This window comes from Bos indicus, chromosome 17 (assembly GCF_029378745.1).
Source record: "Bos indicus isolate NIAB-ARS_2022 breed Sahiwal x Tharparkar chromosome 17, NIAB-ARS_B.indTharparkar_mat_pri_1.0, whole genome shotgun sequence".
Lineage (NCBI taxonomy): Eukaryota > Metazoa > Chordata > Mammalia > Artiodactyla > Bovidae > Bos > Bos indicus.
In genome coordinates, this window is record NC_091776.1 from 40111514 (window position 1) to 40130897 (window position 19384).

At 42.5% G+C, this 19384-nt stretch overlaps 1 protein-coding gene across 1 annotated transcript in view; it reads left to right on the forward strand.

Annotated features, from left to right (window-relative positions):
• Positions 1-19384, forward strand: part of SPMIP2 (sperm microtubule inner protein 2) — a 135237-nt gene that overhangs the window by 38866 nt on the left and 76987 nt on the right. The window contains exon 2 of the mRNA XM_070769191.1: positions 13168-13400. Within this exon, the coding sequence (XP_070625292.1) occupies positions 13168-13400 (233 nt within the window). The remainder of the gene's footprint in view (positions 1-13167; positions 13401-19384) is intronic.

Below are 19384 nucleotides of genomic sequence, written 5' to 3' on the forward strand. Positions count from 1 at the left end.
AATTTAAAAACCTTAGGATGCAGTTTATTGTATGTCAGTTACACTTCAATAAAGTTGCTAAAAACAAGAAACTGGATTAACCAAGGAGGATGTGATGACTTTCCCAGGTCCTCCCAGCATCGGCAGCCACACCAGGACCAAAGTCCTAATGCCATTTTCCCTAGTTCAAAGGCTCTTCTTGCTCTTCCAAGCTGATTCAAGAAGAAATGTTTGCTCACAAGGAGGGAAAAATAGACCCCCAAAGAATGGACATTCAGAAATGGACTGACCAGAAACTTTAAATTAGTTTATAATGTATAATCTCTGCTCTCATGTGTGAAGTCTAATATTTCACCTGTTTGCAAACCCATTTATTTGTTTTTACTTAAAACAATCGTTTTATCACGTTCACAGATTACACATTCTTTGGGTCAGAAATTGGGAAAGAGCACAGCAGGGTGGCTGGTCTCTGCGTGATATCTAGGGTCTCACCTAGGAGGATTCAGTCTATGGGCAAGAATCCTCTTGAGGCATCATCATTCACAGGTCAATGGCTGACGTTCATTGTCTACTTAGACCTCTTCTGGGGCCGTCAGACCGAGGCTGCCCCTGGTCTCCCTGTGTGGCCTGGACTTCCTCACAACTTGGCAGCCTTGAACTTCTTAAATGGGGACCAGGGCTCCAGAGGTGAGTGTCTCAAGAGGCAAGAAGTGGTAGATGCCAGTTCTAAGGGCTGGACCCAGAGATGAGAGCAGGGTCACTTTTGCCATATGCTACAAACTCATTTTAAAAGCAAAATGCCTCAGTATTGTGAATTTGTTCTTGAAATAAACAAGGACTTGTTTCGTTTCAATCCCCTTGACTAGTACCTAGGAACATAAGCAGTCCCCTGGCTGGCTGAGGAGAGAAGTGTAAAGGTGTAATAAAAGGATACAGGGAGCCTGGTAGTCCAGTGGTTAAGACTCCATGCTAGCATTGCAGGGGGGATGGGTTTGATCCCTGGTTGGGCGGGGCCAAAAAAGGATTTTTAAAAAAACATATCAAATGGGTAAACAACAAGTTCCTACTGTATAGCACAGGGAACTGTATTCAATATCCTGGGATAAAAGAAAATGGAAAAGAATATGAAAAAGAATGTACATATATATAAATGAGTCACTCTGCTGTACAGCAGAAATTAACACATTGTAAATCAACTCTGATAAAAAATGAATTTAAAAAGATACAAAAATGTAGAGAGTACCAATCTGTTGATTACTGCTTACCTGCTTTCTATAATCAAACATTTCTCAATAATCCCAATAGGGGGCTCACAAGTTTTTCTTGCAACCTACTTTTGGTCATTTTAAAGCCATTATTTATTTATTTGGCCATGCAATATGGGCCATGTGGGATCTTAGTTTCCCAACGAGGGATCGAATCCATGCCCCCTGCAGTGGAGGCACTGGAAGTACTGAGTTTTAATCACTGGATTGCCAGGCCAGTCCCTTAAAGTTATCTTTACGCATTTATTATATAATTCACAAGGTGGAGAAATATCACTTTCTAGTCTAAATTGCCCTGGTCTAAACTGGAGTCACTTATGGCCATCTAGAAATAAACAACCCTTTCCTGGTGTCCTGTTTATCTGGGGGATAGAGAAAGAATGGCCATATTTCATTGAGGCTAAAAAGTGTTAATTTCATAAATTGCATTCTAATTCCTCTGTAATTTTGGAGTACTTTGCTATCAATGCCTACATTTAAAGTGGTAAGTTTCTTTTCTTTTCTCTTTTGGAAGCAAACCTGGTATTAAGTCAATGGTATGTTTTACAACCCGTAGCAGCTGTTTCTACCCAGCCCTGTGTTAGTTAAGCTCTTCTCTCTGGATTAGGCAGTAATTACCATCATTACTCAGAGCATGAACAGAGAGCAATGTGTATCCGCTCAGCTCTTCCAGGGGTGGGTAAAACCAGTGCCATTCTTACTCATGTTATTATTTCCAGTCTATCTATATCGTTTATCATCCCACCTACTTTTCTGTTTTTATCTGCACTGGCAGGTTAACTACATTTATATCTCCTGACTGGTCACTTATGCAATTCTTAATAATATCAACAATCAGAGTCAGAAATGAGATGGGGCCAAATTAACACCAGGAAAGTAGAATAAAGCAATGCTCTCTTCTGGGACCTTTTGTACAAATAAAAAGTAACCTCTTTGGGGCTTTGTGGCTAAGACTCTGAGCTCCCAGTGAAGGGGGCGGCCTGGGTTCAATCCCTGGTCAGGGAACTAGATCCTACATGCTGCAATTAAAGATCCAGAATGCTGCAAGGAAGATTGAAGATCCCGCATGCTGCAACTAAGACCCAACTCAGCCAAATAAATATTTTATTTTTTTGAAAAGTAACCTTTTTGATGTAAAATAGTCATTTCAATAAAGTGTTTATTTTTGCAGCAATGTAACCAACTTTTTGATTCTAGCAAATAGAGAAGCTTTCTGGTTTACCATGCATGGAGAAAGTGTCAGATAAAAGACACATAAAGACCCCTCCAGATCAGGGATCTTCAACTGTACCCTGTGGACCAAATCTGGTTCAACCCCTGGTTTAACTATAGCTGAAAATGGTTTGACTTCCTAAGTGGTTGAAAAAATTCAAAGAAGAATACTTTGTAACATGTGAAATTATGTAAAATTGCAATTTTAGTGTTCATAAGTCAAGTTTCATTGGAATACAGACACACTTTCATCTACATACTGTCTATGGTTTGTGCTGCAAAGTCAGGGCTGAGATGCTGTGACAGACATGGCAAGGCCCCAGAGCCTGAACCGTTTCCTTTCCAGCCTCTCCTAGGACAGTTTGCCCACCTCTGCTCTAGCTTGGAAGGTCTGAGAGGAACACCGCCCTCTCTCCCTTGCACTGTGTGAAAATGAGTTCATCTGGGGCCCCTGGCTTGCCTATTCTTTTCTATTTCATGTAAAGTCATCTCTTCAAGCATGAGAACATAAACACTAAATGAATTATAATTCATGTGATCAAGAACCAGATATTAAAGTAGCCACTTCAAATAATACTATGTGTTATAAAAGTAGATTTTAGGACTTCCCTCGTGGTCCAGTGGTTAAGAGTCCACCTGCCAATGCAGGGGACACGGGTTCTGTCTCTGGCCTGGGAAGCTGCCACATGCCTAGGGGCAGCTAAGCCCATACATCCAAACTGCTGGACCTGTGCTCTAGAGTCTGAGAACCACAGCTGGAGAAGCCACCACAGTGAGAAGCCTGCTCACCGCACCTGGAGAGTAGCCCCTACTTGCAGCAACTAGAGAAAGCCCACTTGCAGCATATAAATAAAATTGTAAAAAGTGGATTGCAAAGCAGTAAAAAAAAATTTTGCATCGGGTGTGTGTTTTCCTTTTTTTCCTGTGACGAGTTTCCCAAAGCTCCGTAGCAGACAAGTCAGAGGGCTCACACACTCTTCCTTTCCAGGGAGCCGCTGTCTTGTTTAGTCGCATACTTTGGCCTCATATGACTCGGAGTAAAACCCTGATTCATCCATGCCAGTCACTGAAATCCAGTCCTCTTGCGAGGGCTTGGTTTTAGGAAGAGATAAATGACTCAATTCCCACCAATAAAATGAGAGAATAATTCACCTGGGTTTTCAAGGAAGAGCTTCTCCACTGATGAAACACCCCCCCCACCCCCGCCACCTTGGGTAATACGGTACCTGCATATGATACCTGCAGCTGTGACAGCTTCCCTGGAGCCTCAAGGGGAGCTTGCCTAAAGGCAGCCTGGTTCCCTGGGGATTGCAGAGCACAGATCTAGGTAAAGCCTGTTCTTCTGAAAACAGTCCTGGGCTACAGCATTAAGCAAGTCTGGATTCTTTAAACCTCAGAAGATCTTACTATATGACACAATAATTTCCCTTATTATTTAATTCATTTGCAATGAATTTCCTGTTACTTGCAGTGCAGTTTTCCGGTGGGTCTTTAAAATTAGTTCTAAATACGTATGTCTTGTTAATATCTTTTCTCATGGGAACATCTTGAGCCTGTCTTCATGAATGGCAAAGAGTTCCTTATCATAAATCGACCATTTTGTGCACATTTATACAAGAAAATTCCAAGTCAAAACCAAACAAAATGAAACCTATTTATTGTCTACTTAGATTTTCTCTTCACACAAGATAAACGTGGAGAATCATCTGGTTGCAGTTTTGTCAAGATGAGTGTGTCTGTTTTATTTTCTTTAAGTGAAAGCCCCGAGATGTTTACAGAAGTTTTGCTCTTACCTTCTTTCTGTGCTCACCAGGAAAAACACGGAATTATATACTTTTAGATTACATCAGCAAGTTCATGATAAAGTAGCTATTCTTTAACAAACATTACCAAGCTTTTGCTTAGTGCACCGCACCGCCTAGAATGCTGTGGAAGTTTCAAAGCAAATAGAAGACAGTTGGAGTCTCTAAGGGAACTAACTTGGGGCCACTTGATGAGCAGAGAGATAGGAAGTTCCTAAAACAGCTGAGAAGCCTGAGCTCACACATGAAACATGGATCAAGCTGTACTTTACAGTTTCAGGGAATAATAAAATCTGTCCTGAGAGCAGGCAATGCTTTCTGAATGAGAACGTGATCTCTTTAGACTGTATGCTATCCCAGTCCATTCAGGACTATTCTCCCATCTATTGATCATGCCTCTGGGGATACTGGGTCTCCTTCCCTTGTGTACATCTGATTATGATTCCTTCTTTATATATCTAGTTGTAGATGATCTTTTCTGCTTGTCTTCTGAATTTTTGCATCAACAGTTGGTCTTTAAATAGTTGTAAGTTTGGTGTGCCCATGGAAGGAGGTAAGCTCTGAGTCTTCCCCACTAAGCTCCCCCGTCCCTGGGATTCTCCAGGCAAGGACATTGGAGTGGGTTGCCATTTCCTTCCCCAGTGCATGAAAGTGAAAAGTAAAAGTGAAGTCGCTCAGTCGTGTCCGACTCTTAGCGACCCCATGGACTGCAGCCCACCAGGCTCCTCCATCCATGGGATTTTCCAGGCAAGAGTACTGGAGTGGGGTGCCATTGCCTTCTCCCATCTTCCAAATATATATTGACAAATTGAGTCTTTCAGTTCACTCAGTGTTTAGATCTATCGAATAATTGCATGAATTTGATTGAAATATGGTTTTAAAATGTTCTAGTCCATGAGTCCATCCTGTGCTAATAGTTGGAAATGGAGAATCCTGTGTACGTTAGTAGTTACAACAATTAATCTCTATTATTGTCTCTTCTCCTTTCCCCATGTGCCTGTGTGTGACAGGTGTCCCTTAGAGTTTAGTATTTTGCATCTTGCCGTCTGACCTCTGTCTTGGTGTGATTCCCCCAAGTCCTGCTGTTCTTCATGGTGCATTTGCAATGGCCTGTTTATGCCTATATTGTCAACATATTTTCAAATATGTGTATTAAAACAGTTCCATGTTCCACTCAGTACCTTTTGACTTATTTCCTTGGTGTGTTTCATTTTGGTCACTGAGGTGGAGAATTAGCCTCATGAGGCCATATTATGGGATAAAGTGATATTCCTGTGAGCATCCACCCTTCTCTGTGCCTCCAGCTATTCAGAATAAGTGTTGTGAAAAGCAATTCTTTCTCTGACCTCACCCTAAACTGTTGTATCATGAAGTCCAGGGTCCAAGGGAGTTCTGAAAATTAGAGAATCGCTTGCTTTTCCCTCAGTATGACTTTATATACTTGCCATCCTATGCTGGAATTCTTTTTTTTTAATATGATTTATTTATTTTTGATTGTGGGCTGGGCCATCATTGCTTTGTGTGGGCTTTCTCTCGTTTCGGAGAGTGGGGGCTACTCTTTAGTTGCAGTGCATGGGTTTCTCACTGCGCTGGCTTCTCTTGTGGAGCACAAGCTCTGGGTTGTGCGAGCTTCAGTAGTTGTGCTGGGTGAGCTCAGTAGTTGCAGTTCCCGGGCTTGAGGGCACAGGCTCAGAAGTTGGGGTGCCCGGGCTTAGTTGCTCTGCGGCATGTGGGATCTTCCCAGACCAGGGATCAAACCTGTGTTTCTTGCATTAGCAGGCAGATTCTTTACCATTGAGCCACCAGGGAAGCCCTTTGATGGAATTCTTTAATTCCTTTATTCAAAAAACAATTCTCTTCAGCATTCAACACATGTTTCTTGAAGACCTACATGTTTCAAGAACTGTGTTGGTCATTAAGACTTTTATAGAGATTACATACATTTAATAAATAAATAAATATATGCATATAAAAATAAAATAAATAATAAATAATTATATGCATGAGAAAGAGGACATTTGCCATTTGCCACCTGGTGGGTATTATACTTAGTGAAATAAGTAGAGAACGAAAAATGCTATATAATATCACTAATATGTAGAATCTAAAAAAGTCACACACTTGAAGAGTAAAATTGTGGTTACCAGGGGCTGGGAATTGGTGCAATAAAACGGATATTGTTTAAAGAGAAAAACTCTAAAAAAAGAGGTACAAACTCAAAGAATAGCAAATAACCCTAGAGATCTAATGTACAGCATAGTGAATATGGACAACAATATGGTATTATCAAAATTGCTAACAGACTGGTTTTAATTAGTTTAGTCCAGCCACTAAAAGGAAATGATAATGTGCTGATTATCACTACAGTGGCGATCATATTAGAATATATAAATGTATCAACTCAATATGTTGTACACCTTAAATGTATACAGGATTTATGTCAAATCTATTTCAATTAAAAAGTTTTTAAGTATTTACAAAGATAAATAAAAACCTTTACCCTCTAGGAGCTTACAAATAGAGTAGATCCAATTAATACAGTATTAAAAAGATGAAATCAAAAGAAATTACTGTGAAGGCAGCATGCTGAGTGTCTAATTTGGACTTGGCAGGATTAGAGATGTTTTCCAGAAAAGGCAGCACTCACAGTAAGTCTTGAAAGATGAGTTCTGATCATGAGAAAAGGTGAAGGACAGTAGACTCCAGTTTACGAAGACACTAGTCAGCCATCCTAAGAAATCTGGATGAAAAAAGATATAGGCCCCGGAGAAAACCATTTCATGTTTGTTAGGAGACATGAGAGCTGAGACTAGTTAGAAGGTTATAAGCCAGATGAGAGATGCTGAAGGATGGTTAATATCACCTGCCTCTCAGTGAGAAGAGAAGCTCCTTGAAGGCAGGTCTTGGCTTTGTTTGCTGCTCTTTGCATAACACTGGGAACAGTGCCTGGCATATAGTTCAATAATTATTTGTTGAATGAATGAATGCATAAGTCAGTGAGAGAACAAGTGAATAAAGGAGTTACTTCATTAATTAACGGAAACACTGCAAGTGCAGGAGAGAAATCAGAAAGAAACACCTGCCTCAGGATGGAACTTTCTTTCTCTGCTGACACATGCCACAGCCAGGGCCTTTTCAGGTTGGCAGCAGGTGACACTTGGTGGAAAGCCATCAGATTTTCTGATCTGGGCTCTTTCCATCCTCCATGGCACCTGCTTCCTTCCTGTCCCTCATCTTCAGAGATTGATAGACTATGGCTTCTGGGTCAAATTTGTCCTGCCACCTGTGAGCAAAGAATGTTCTTTATTTTTTCAAATGGTTGGGGTGGGGTGGGGGGGCAATGGGGAAGCAAAAGAAGAATAACAGCTTGTAAGATGTGAAAATTACATGAAATTAAAATCGCAATGTCTATAAATAAAATTTTATTGGAACCCAGCCATGCCCGTTTGTTTACATGGTGTCCATGGAGTTGAGACAGAGGCTGTATGCCCCAAACACAAAGTGAAAAATATTTCCTCTCTGGCCCTTTGTGGGAAAAGTTTGTCAACCCCTGAACTAGAAGAGCTCTCAGGAAAGGCTTTGAAGTTTATTCACAATAAGAAATAAATTATTAGTGAAAGTTCCTAAAATATCCTTTAAAAATATAACAGGTAAGACAAAGCATCAAATTAAAATGAGAAACGAACAAACAAGAAAGAGGAAGAGACATAAATAGTCATGTTGATGTATATTATGTGTCAGATCATCAGATAAGCACTTCTTTCAATAAAATTATCTCCTCTCCCTCCAACAAGGCCGTCACACAGGCATCACTGTTCTTTTTTTTAATCATTTTTAAAAATTAAAATGAATTTTTAATGCTGTTACTTCATGTGTACAAGATAATGATTCATATATATATATATTTTTTCAGGTTCTTTTCCATTATAGGTTATTGAAAGATATTGAACATAGTTCCCTGTGCTATACATTAGGTCTCTGTTGATTATCTATTTTATATATAGTGGTGTCTATATGTCAATCCCAAACTCAATTTATCCCTCCTCTCCCTTTTTTCCTTTGGTAACCATGTTTTTTTTTTCTTCTGTGTCTGTGAGTCTATTTGTTTTGTAAATAAATTCATTTGTATCATTTTTAAATTGGATGACAACTATAAGTAATATCATATGATATTTGTCTTTGTCTGCTTTCTTCAGTTAGTAAGATAATTTTAAATTGGATGACAACTATAATATCATATGATATTTGTCTTTGTCTACTTTCTTCAGTTAGTATGATAATCTCTTGGTTTATTCACATTGTTGCAAATGACAGTTTGATTCCTTTTAATGGCTGAGTAGTATTCCATTGTATATTTGTACCACATCTTTTTTCCCATTCATCTGTCAATGGACATCTAGTTTTCCTTGTCCTGCCTATTGTAAACACTGGAGTGTGTGTATTTTTTCTCATTTTATAGATGAGTCTAAATTCAGAGGCTGAATAACATTCCCTGGGTCACAAAGCTAGCATAAGACAAAGTCAGGATTTGACCCTACAGTAGTTTAGCTTGTAAACTACATCCTCAACTGTAACTTTAGAATTTCAGACACTAACGAGCAGGTCATGTTGGGCATGTACAGGGGAGAAAGGGTCTACCCTCTGCCCTTGAGATCATAGTTTCTCCAGGGCAGGAAGATGAAGAAATAAGAACCCATGAAGTTGGCCCAGGTGTGAAAGGAAGTACATCTCCCTCCCACATCATGATGTGAGCCTCTGGGCAGAGGATCAATGCTGGGCAGCTCTGTTCAAACATTACAGCTGCAGGTCATCCACTGGAGCTGGTCTTCAGGTGTGAACGAGACCTCCAAAACAGATGGGCACATGACGATTTTATTAACCCAGGAGCTGACAACTTCATGATTGGCAAATGAGGGGTGGAGTTTTGGGGAGAGAATGAACGATCCAAAAAAACTTCCCATAGGATGATAAACAAATAGGAACTCCCTAAGGGGTATAGCAACAGTGGTTGAACGGACGTCTTAGTTGTTAAAAGAAAAATAAAGAGACTGTGGATTGGACAGGAATTGGGAGTTTGGCTTTTAGGCAGGGAATTGGATCCAGCAGAGAGTCTTGGCTCTGGAGGATGAGGGTCAGAATAATGAGCCACACAAAGCCAGACACCTATGGAGCTGCCCATCAGGGTAACCCCATGTCTGCATTGCTGGCTGGGCAGTCACGGTGGATCTTTTGATTATGTGAGCACTGGGCTGGCTCCAGGGGATGGCTGTGAATCTGGCCCATGGAGGATGGTGGTACCAGCTGGCTCTGCTGTGAAGGTGGCTGCCTGTGTCAGCTCCACAGCCTGGGAGAATTGTCCCAGAAGTTCCTGTACCACGCACACTGTATCACGCTATTTCCAAAGCACACAGGAGATGGGTGGGGGTGGGGTGGTGGGGGTCAGGAAAGTCCAATGGCTCAATTGAAAAGCCAAAGAGAAGCTTGATTCTCTGGGGAGCCCCTCTCCCCACGCTTGACTTGCAAAGCACATGCACTTTCCACGATTCTGTCTAAAATGAAGTGTTTAGACTCAGCTGTCAAGAAAGTGTTCTTTTAAAAAATGTATTGCGGTCCACTGAGTGAGGAGGAGTAACTACAGATAGACATCTGCTCTCACATTGGCAGTGGCGTGAGGGGACGACAAAATTTCAGCAGCAACTGAAACATTACAAAGAGGATCATTATTTCCCCAACGCTGCTGGTACCTGCAGGACGTGTACAGGTGACCCAGTGGAAAATAAGATACACGTTTAAATCAGTTTGGTAAAAGCTGGGTTACATAATTGCAAACAGGTTCATTTAGTGCAGGATTTCTCAGAACTTTTAAAATGCTTTTTGGAGGCTGGGAATTTCTCAAAGGCAAATGGACATTGTCCCAAATGTACCTGATGGTGGAGCACCCCTGCCCCCACCCAGGCATTGTCATATCACTCATGGGAGCAGCATTAGGGGAACATTTGGGAAAACACCGGTCTACTCTAGTGGCTCAGATGATAAAGAATCCGCCTACAATGCAGGAGACCCGGGTTCGATCTCTGGGTCCAGAAGATCCCCTGGAGAAGGAAATGGCAACCCATTCCAGTGTTCTTGCTTGGGAAATCCCAGGGACAAAGGAGCCTGGTAGGCTACAGTCCATGAGGTTGCAAGTGGTCGTCTGAACTGAACTGAACTGAACTGAACCATTCAGTTCAATTCAGTATAGTTCAGTCGCTCAGTCGTGTCCGACTCTTTGCGACCCCATGAATTGCTGCACGCCAGGCCTCCCTGTCCATCACCAACTCCCGGAGTTCACTCAGACTCACGTCCAACGAGTCGGTGATGCCATCCAGCCATCTCATCCTCTGTCGTCCCCTTCTCCTCCTGCCCCCAATCCCTCCCAGCATCAGAGTCTTTTCCAATGAGTCAACTCTTCGCATCAGGTGGCCAAAGTACTGGAGTTTCAGCTTTAGCATCATTCCTTCCGGAGAAATCCCAGGGCTGATCTCCTTTAGAATGGATTGACTGGATCTCCTTGCAGTCCAAGGGACTCTCAAGAGTCTTCTCCAACACCACAGTTCAAAACTACTGAGTAACTAACACTTTCACTTTCACGCTTGGGAAAACACCAGCCTAAGCATACCCTGAAACTTCAGCAAGACTAAAACAGTCACAATTTCATCCTGTTTGGAGGAGATTGCAAATTTGTGTTTATGGCAGGAGCTTTGTAAGTGAGCCCTCAGCACTGGTTAACTTGGGAGAGAAAACAGTTTTTAATGCTCAGTCACCCTATACAGAGTCCTTTTGCCTGAGTGAGAATGTGCAGTCATAATGGATTCATCACAGGAAACGAGCCAGTCGACACGCAGGAATCCCAGGGGGCACGGTGATTAGGAAGCTGGGGAATCATCTGCCTGGGTCTTGTGTCTGGAGAGCCATTTCTCATGTTTGCTTTTTTTTAATTTTTTAAATTAATTCAGTTCAGTTCAGTCGCTCAGTCATGTCTGACTCTTTGCGACCCCATGGACTGCAGCAGGCCTGGCTTCCCTGTCCATTACCAACTCCCAGAGCCTACTCAAACTCATGTCTATTGCATCAGTGATGCCATCCACCCGTCTCATCCTCTGTCATCCCCTTCTCCTCCCACCTTCAATCTTTCCCAGCATCAAGGTATTTATTTTGATGTATTTATTTTTGACTGCACTGGGTCTTCATTGCTGAGCGTGGGCTTTCTCTAGTTGCGGTGAGTGGGGACGCTCATTGCAGTGGTTTCTCTTGCTGCGGTTTACGGGCTCAGTAGTTGTGATGCACTGGCTTAGTTGTTCAATGTTATGTGGGATCTTCCTGGATCAGGGATCAAACCCACATCCCCTGCATTGGCAGGCAGATTCTTATGTGCCCCTAGGGAAGTCCCACTTCTCTCATTTCAGTTTCCTTGGAAAGCTTGGAGGATTTTTCTAGGCACAGATTTGTTACCATACTGACCTCTCCATCAAAGCACTTAGTCAAACTCCCGACTACCTGTACTCTCTGAAAACCCTCAGCTCAATGACCCAAGACAAAACCAGAGGGGCCCTGGGGCCAGAAGGCACCAAGTGACACCATGACCATAGCAAAACCTGTGTCTCCAAAGTCTGGGCTTCCCTTGAGTAAGAGGAGTGATGCTCTTTTTTGTGTCTCCAATCTCCCCAGACAGTGCTTCAGCCACTTTGCTTCTGGGTCTTCTGAGACACTTCCTGGGCCGTAGTTCATTGTCTGTTCTAATCAGACCCTTCCTGGCTTCACTTTACACATTTACATCATCAACTTTCAACACCAGTTGTATGTAAGTGATCTTTTTCCAGATCTCCTCTTATGTTTGCTTGTTTTGCCCACTTCCACAATTCATTGATTCCTGTTTGTTCATTGTCTTTCATTTAAAATACCAATATTTATTTAATGCCCCTGCCTTTGGGCCTCTTCATCTGACAATTTTCTCCATCTTCCCATGGCTTCTAATACATTTGGGGAATTTTCTAATCCTCATTTCAGGATTTTATCTCTCTAGATAAAACATTCTAATGTCCAAAGACCTACATCCTTAAAATGTGGTATACGTGAGAAATTTTAGTATATAGAATGTGTCAGCTATTCACAACAGCCAAGACATGGAAACAGACAGTGGAATATTACTCAGCCACAAAAAATGAAATAATTCCATTTGCAACATGGGTGGATCTAGAGATTATTATACTAAGTGAAGTAAGTCAGAGAATGACAAATATTATATATAATGGCTTATATATGGAATAAAAAATGATACAAATGACATCATCTATGAGACAGAAACAAATTCACAGACTTAGAGAACAGACCTATTGTTGCCAGGCTGGACTTGGAGCAGGGAAGCATGGACTGGGGGTTTGGGATTAGCAGACAAACTATTTTATGTATAGGATGGATAAACACCAAGGTCATGCTGTGTAGAAAAAAATAACACAATACTGTGAATCAACTATTTCAATAAAATAAAATAAAACATGTTTGTATTAAATTGGTTATAAAGAAAGCCGTGTAGTGGGGTGATTAAGAGCCCAGTCTGTGAGATAGCCTGTCAAGGAGTGAAGGGCTTGTTAGCTATGACTCTGGACAAGTAACTAATCTTTCTGGGCCTCATTTTCTCCAATTATAAACTGGGGAAAATAATACCCCATACTTCATTTGGTTATTATAAGGAGCAACTGAATTAACATATCTAAAAAGCTTATGGCAGCACCTAGAACATAGTGAGTGCACGCAATCATTACTGAATGCACAAAATCATTAGCTAGAATTATCTCCACCTTTTAGAATAACCAAAGCTTCTCAGAATAAAGTGCAGAGGTTTTCAGGTTTTTTTTTCTTTCTGTTTTAAGGCCCAGCTTATGTAAAGGATCACCTCCCTCAAGTCGCTCAGCACACTGCCTACATAGGAGAAAAGCGTCCTGCATTAGAGAAAACTGGAGATCTCAGATATTTATGGAGGCCTGCCTCGAACAGAAGCTTGCCAGCTAAATATAAACCTGAGTATGTTGGTGAAATTGGCTGGGGAATACCAGAGTATGATTTTATCAACAAAACAAGGCTTCAGACTGGCTTTCACATCAAGGTATTGCTTTTAAATTTATGCTCCTCCTCAAACATTGTTTGCTTTTTTATTTCTCCCAATGAATAGTTTATTTTTTCCAGACTAATTTTACAACTAATTTATTATTACAATTAATTGAAGCAGATAACAATACAGTCAAAATCAAGTAAGCCGAAAAAGTTTTAAGTCCCTCACTGTGATTTCTAGCCTTGGGTATAATGTCATAAGGACTGTTACTAGTAAAATGCTCCATCATGTATTGAAAAATCTGTATGTCAGACTTTCAAAAAAAGATTTGCTTTCAAATAAACACCTGGAACCATCAAAAAACAAAAGCAAAAAAAACTCTAAGTGGCAGCTCTTTGGTATCCATAATATTAAATATGTCTCCAAGACTTCTTCACATTAAACTTTTTCACATCAAATGTATTGATCTAGGAATCGGAAAAAAAATCATTATATTTGTAGGGCTTCTGTTTCATCATCAGTACAGTAAATGATAACAGCTTTCACTTGCCCTCCCTACCATTTTCTGATTTAAATGCTTTCTGAGTTTGCTTCCATAAGAAACCTTGTGTCCTGGACTTGTCCTTGAGAAGCAATGAGATTGGAGTTTGTGCAGAAAAATGACTGTGTGGATAAAAGTACTTGGCTGCCATCACCCTCTTTAAGTCCCTTGAATACATGAGAGGAGGGGTGTGAAGAGAAGGAAGCCGGAGGGAATCCAAAAGCATTTGCACTTGGCTTTGGCATGCATCCAGATTCCCGTCTATTCGGTGACATTCACACACATTCCCCCGCTCTTGAGCGGCTCGGTGAGTGGGTGGTGGTAAAGCAGCAGTCTGTGCTGGACGTCATCCACAAACCTAGAAACCAGCCCCAGAGATTCAAAACCCGGATCATGCCTCTAAGTCAGGCCATCTAGGGCGGGTAGCGGGAGGGCTCTGAAAAAGCCTGCCTTACCTCCCTTCAGTGATGTGGATGCAGGCATGAGCACAGCCAGTCTCCTCTGAAACAGAGAGCACAGGTTATTTTAGAAGCAAAATCTGAGGATTCAGACTTTTTTCCAGGCAGGTCTTTCCCTGGAAATTGAATATGTATCAATGATGCAGCAACAAATTGAATATGTATCAATTGCCTTAATTCCTGAGGCAGTTAGTGCCATCTTATGTGCATGCGTGCTCAGTCGTGTCCGACCCTACAACCCCATGAACTGTGGCCCTCCAGGCTTCTCTGTGCATAGAATTATCCAGGCAAGAATACTGGATTGGGTTGCCATTTCCTCTTCCAGGGGATCTTCCCAATCCAGGGATCAAACCTGCATCTCCTGCTTTGGCAGGCAGATTCTTTACCACTGAGCGACCTGGGAAGCCCACAGTGTTATACAGAATGGTTAACAAAGTTAAAGCCTTTTTCTGGACCAACCTTCCTCAGTACCTGAGAGCAGCTGGGAGCTCAGGCTTTGGGGTCAGACAGCGTGGGTTCCACTCCTGCCTGAGGTCAGGTTCAGCTCTGTGATCCTGGGCTCTGAGTTCACCTCCCTGGCTCTGAGCCTCCTCTGCTCCATGGTGGTGTTTAGGTGTCCACTTCCTGAGACCACTTGAATTCCTACCCCACCCTGCCACCTCCTAGCTGTGAGAGATCTTGGGCCAGTTCCTCAAGAGCGCTGTGTCTCTTCATCATGAACCTGAGCATTTGCCTTACTGGGCTGTCATGAAGAAATATCTGCCAACTGCTGGGCACAGTATCTGCCACACAGCAAGCTCTAGGTCTGGTATGCTTCTTAACTTCCCAACATAATGTTTTCCTACTTACATATTAAATCCCAAAAATGAAAACACTTTTAGCTTAAGTTAGGAATACAAGGGAATTTCCTAATCTGATATGGATTATCTATAAAAAAGGAGATTACAATAGAGATACTTGATAAAACAGTGAAAGCATTTCTCTTTAAGACCAAGAACAAGACATGGATGCCCCAAATCCTGATTTTTTTTCATTTAGCTTTGTCCTGGAGGTCTTAACCATGGCAGTAAGGAAAAAAAAAAAAAGTATAAAATGTGTAAAGATTGAAATAGAAGAAGTAAAACTATCATTATTTGCTAACATGTTTGTCTACCTAGAATACCTCAAAGTATACGCGAATTTGGTAGTCAGATTAGATCAGATCAGTCGCTCAGTCGTGTCCGACTCTTTGCGACCCCATGAATCGCAACACGCCAGGCCTCCCTGTCCATCACCAACTCCCGGAGTTCACTCAGATTCACGTCCATCGAGTCGGTGATGCCATCCAGCTATCTCATCCTCTGTCGTCCCCTTCTCCTCCTGCCCCCAATCCCTCCCAGCATCAGAGTCTTTTCCAATGAGTCAACTCTTCGCATCATGTGGCCAAAGTACTGGAGTTTCAGCTTTAACATCATTCCTTCCTAAGAAATCCCAGGGCTGATCTCCTCCAGTATGGACTGGTTGGATCTCCTTGCAGTCCAAGGGACTCTCAAGAGTCTTCTCCAACACCACAGTTCAAAAGCATCAATTCTTCGGTGCTCATCCTTCTTCACAGTCCAACTCTCACATCCATACACGACCACTGGAAAAACCATAGCCTTGACTAGACGAACCTTTGTTGGCAAAGTAATGTCTCTGCTTTTGAATATGCTATCTAGGTTGGTCATAACTTTCCTTCCAAGGAGTAAGTGTCTTTTAATTTCATGGCTGCAGTCACCATCTGTAGTGATTGGAGCCCAGTCACTACATCTGGAGCCCAGAAAAATAAAGTTTGACGCTGTTTCCACTGTTTCCCCATCTATTTCCCATGAAGTGGTGGGACCGGATGCCATGATCTTCGTTTTCTGAATGTTGAGCTTTAAGCCAAATTTTTCACTCTCCACTTTCACTTTCATCAAGAGGCTTTTTAGTTCCTCTTCACTTTCTGCCATAAGGGTGGTGTCATCTGCATATCTGAGGTTATTGATATTTCTCCCGGCAATCTTGATTCCAGTTTGTGTTTCTTCCAGTCCAGCATTTCTCATGATGTACTCTGCATATAAGTTAAATAAACAGGGTGACAATATACAGCCTTGACGAACTCCTTTTCCTATTTGGAACCAGTCTGTTGTTCCATGTCCAGTTCTAACTATTGCTTCCTGACCTGCATACAAATTTCTCAAGAGGCAGGTCAGGTGGTCTGGTATTCCTATCTCTTTCAGAATTTTCCACAGTTTATTGTGATCCACACAGTCAAAGGCTTTGGCATAGTCAATAAAGCAGAAATAGATGTTTTTCTAGAACTTTCTTGCTTTTTCCGTGATCCAGCGGATGTTGGCAATTTGATCTCTGGTTCCTCTGCCTTTTCTAAAACCAGCTTGAACATCAGGAAGTTCACGGTTCACATATTGCTGAAGCCAGGCTTGGAGAATTTTGAGCATTACTTTACCAGCGTGTGTGATGAGTGCAATTGTGTGGTAGTTTGAGCATTCTTTGGCATTGCCTTTCTTTGGGATTGGAATGAAAACTGACCTTTTCCAGTCCTGTGGCCACTGCTGAGTTTTCCAAATTTGCTGGCATATTGAGTGCAGCACTTTCACAGCATCATCTTTCAGGATTTGGAATAGCTCAACTGGAATTCTATCACCTCCACTAGCTTTGTTCATAGTGATGCTTTCTAAGGCCCACTTGACTTCATATTCCAGGATGTCTGCCTCTAGGTCAGTGATCACACCATTGTGATTATCTGGGTGGTGAAGATCTTTTTTGTACAGTTCTTCCATGTATTCTTGCCATCTTTTCTTAATATCTTCTGCTTCTGTTAGGTCCGTACCATTTCTGTCCTTTATCGAGCCCATCTTTGCATGAAATGTTCCTTTGGTATCTCTGATTTTCTTGAAGAGATCCCTAGTCTTTCCCATTCTGTTGTTTTCCTCTATTTCTTTGCATTGATCGCTGAAGAAGGCTTTCTTATCTCTTCTTGCTATTCTTTGGAACTCTGCATTCAGATGTTTATATCTTTCCTTTTCTCCTTTGCTTTTCGCTTCTCTTCTTTTCACAGCTATTTGTAAGGCCTCCCCAGACAGCCATTTTGCTTTTTTGCATTTCTTTTCTATGGGAATGGTCTTGATCCCTGTCTCCTGTACAGTGTCACGAACCTCATTCCATAGTTCATCAGGCACTCTATCTATCAAATCTAGGCCCTTAAATCTATTTCTCACTTCCACTGTAGGTCATACCTGAATGGTCTAGTGGTTTTCCCTACTTTCTTCAATTTAAGTCTGAATTTGGCAATAAGGAGTTCATGATCTGAGCCACAGTCAGCTCCTGGTCTTGTTTTTCCTGACTATATAGAGCTTCTCCATCTTTGGCTGCAAAGAATATAATCAATCTGATTTCGGTGTTGACCATCTGGTGATGTCCATGTATAGAGTCTTCTCTTGTGTTGTTGGAAGAGGGTATTTGTTATGACCAGTGCATTTTCTTGGCAAAACTCTATTAGTCTTTGCCCTGCTTCATTCCATATTCCAAGGCCAAATCTGCCTGTTACTCCAGGTGTTTCTTGACTTCCTACTTTTGCATTCCAGCCCCCTATAATGAAAAGGACATCTTTTTTGGGTGTTAGTTCTAAAAGGTCTTGTAGGTCTTCATAGAACCGTTCAACTTCAGCTTCTTCAGCGTTACTGGTTGGGGCATAGACTTGGATTACTGTGATATTGAATGGTTTGCCTTGGAAACGAACAGAGATCATTCTGTCATTTTTTGAGATTGCATCCAAGTACTGCATTTCGGACTCTTTTGTTGACCATGATGGCTACTCCATTTCTTCTGAGGGATTCCTGCCCGCAGTAGTAGATATAATGGTTATCTGAGTTAAAGTCACCCATTCCAGTCCATTTCAGTTCACTGATTCCTAGAACGTCGACATTCACTCTTGCCATCTCTTGTTTGACCACTTCCAATTTGCCTTGATTCATGGACCTGACATTCCAGGTTCCTATGCAATATTGCTCTTTACAGCATCGGACCTTGCTTCTATCACCAGTCACATCCACAGCTGGGTATTGTTTTTGCTTTGGCTCCATCCCTTCATTCTTTCTGGAGTTATTTCTCCACTGATCTCCAGTAGCATATTGGGCACCTACTGACCTTGGGGAGTTGCTCTTTCAGTATCCTATCATTTTGCCTTTTCATACTGTTCATGGGGTTCTCAAGGCAAGAATACTGAAGTGGTTTGCCATTCCCTTCTCCAGTGGACCACATTCTGTCAGATCTCTCCACCATGACCCGCCCGTCTTGGGTTGCCCCATGGGCATGGCTTAGTTTCATTGAGTTAAACGATAAGGCTGTGGTCCTAGTGTGATTAGATTGACTAGTTTTCTGTGAGTATGGTTTCAGTGTGTCTGCCCTCTGATGCCCTCTTGCAACACCTACCGTCTTACTTGGGTTTCTCTTACCTTGGGCGTGGGGTATCTCTTCACGGCTGCTCCAGCAAAGCGCAGCCATTGCTCCTTACCTTGGACGAGGGGTATCTCCTCGCCGTCGCCCTTCCTGACCTTCAACGTGGGATAGCTCCTCTAGGCCCTCCTGCGCCCTGCAGCCACGGCTCCTTGGACGTGGGGTTGGTCCTCCCGGCCACCGCCCCTGGCCTCGGGGGGTTGCTCCTCCCCGCCACTGCCCTTGGCCTCGGGCTTAGGGGCATGGGGTATCTCTTCCCGGCCGTCGCCCCTGACCTCGGACGCGGGGTAACTCCTCTCGTCGCCGCCCCTGACCTCGGACGCTGGGTATCTCCTCTCGGCCGCCCCCCCTGACCTCGGACACGGGGTAGCTCCTCTTGGCCGCCGCCCTTTGGGTATGGGGTCCTCCCGGCTTCTGCCCCTGACCTCGGATGTGGGGTAGCTCCTCTCGGCCATTCTTTGGCGCGCCCGTCGCAGCTGCCTGCGCTTTGGCGTGCCCGTCGCAGCCGCCTGCGTACGGGACACAAAATCCAGGTGTAAAAATCAATTTTATTTTTATGTACC